Source organism: Etheostoma spectabile, chromosome 4 (assembly GCF_008692095.1).
Source record: "Etheostoma spectabile isolate EspeVRDwgs_2016 chromosome 4, UIUC_Espe_1.0, whole genome shotgun sequence".
NCBI lineage: Eukaryota > Metazoa > Chordata > Actinopteri > Perciformes > Percidae > Etheostoma > Etheostoma spectabile.
In genome coordinates, this window is record NC_045736.1 from 14,568,510 (window position 1) to 14,569,488 (window position 979).

Genomic DNA, 979 nt, shown 5'->3' on the forward strand with positions numbered 1-979 from the left:
TTGACATGCCAATGATCACTCCATCGCCAAGATCACCCTGGAACACCAGACAATTTAATGGTTAAAGAGGAAAAAATAAGTTTCATTTAAAGTTGTAAATAACATTTTCCAACTACTGTAAGCACCAATACAGCCTTATAACACGTAGTGTGGAGGTTAATTATGTTTATAAGACAGCTGACCGGGGACGTCCAAATGAAAAGAGCTAGGATTTTAGTATTAACAAATTGTCAGTATGCAAGTCTTGAACATCTATAATTCTACAATTGGCAATTTAATGTGAGCTAAATGACAATGAATACTCAAATCAGGGCTTTATACCCTTGAAACATTTACATTCTTAGTGTACTTCTGGGGGATTGAAGTTGAGTTAGAAATTGTGCCTAAAAATTTATATATGAATACAGCCATGATAAACTATAGTCAAAAGTGCCTTTTGATGTTCACGACATGAAATCTAAATAATTGACTATTAGTCAGTAGAGCTGAAACAATTAGTTGACAGAAAGTAAACTTATTGAGGAGTGAAGAAACTAGAATTATTTTACATTTAAGAAGCTGGAATCAGAGAAATCGTATTTAAAAAATAAATACTCAAACCAGTTAAACGATTATCAAAATAGTTGCCAATAATTTAATAGTTGACAACTAATTGATTCATTGCTGCACCTCTAGTATAGACCAAACTATTTGATTCATTGAGAAAGATGATGCATGATGAAAAGGGCCCCTTTGAGCTCACATCAGATTTACAGTGTTGGCAATGGATGGCCTTTTATCAATCTGAATTGGGTGCCAGGGCAGGACCAATCTTTGTTTAGTAAATACATACACATAAAAAGAACTTGCAGAGGAAGATACCTAAATTTCCCCCTAGAGTTTACATTTTGAATAATCTGATGTTGTATATCTCCCTGTGATGATTACAAAACACAATCTCATACCGCTGCAGTGCTCCATGCACAATAGCTACCTTAAG

The 979-nt window shown here is 34.2% G+C and overlaps 1 protein-coding gene across 1 annotated transcript in view; it reads right to left on the reverse strand.

The window, feature by feature from the left end:
* Position 1: 1 nt before the first annotated feature.
* The window catches only part of LOC116687370 (aflatoxin B1 aldehyde reductase member 4), a gene marked incomplete at its 3' end in the record, with an annotated part of 4,177 nt that continues 3,199 nt past the window's right edge, over positions 2-979 (reverse strand). Inside the window, 2 exon segments of the mRNA XM_032512697.1 lie at positions 2-37; positions 974-979. The exon segment at positions 974-979 is cut by the window's right edge and continues 133 nt beyond it. Of these exon segments, the coding sequence (XP_032368588.1) occupies positions 2-37; positions 974-979 (42 nt within the window).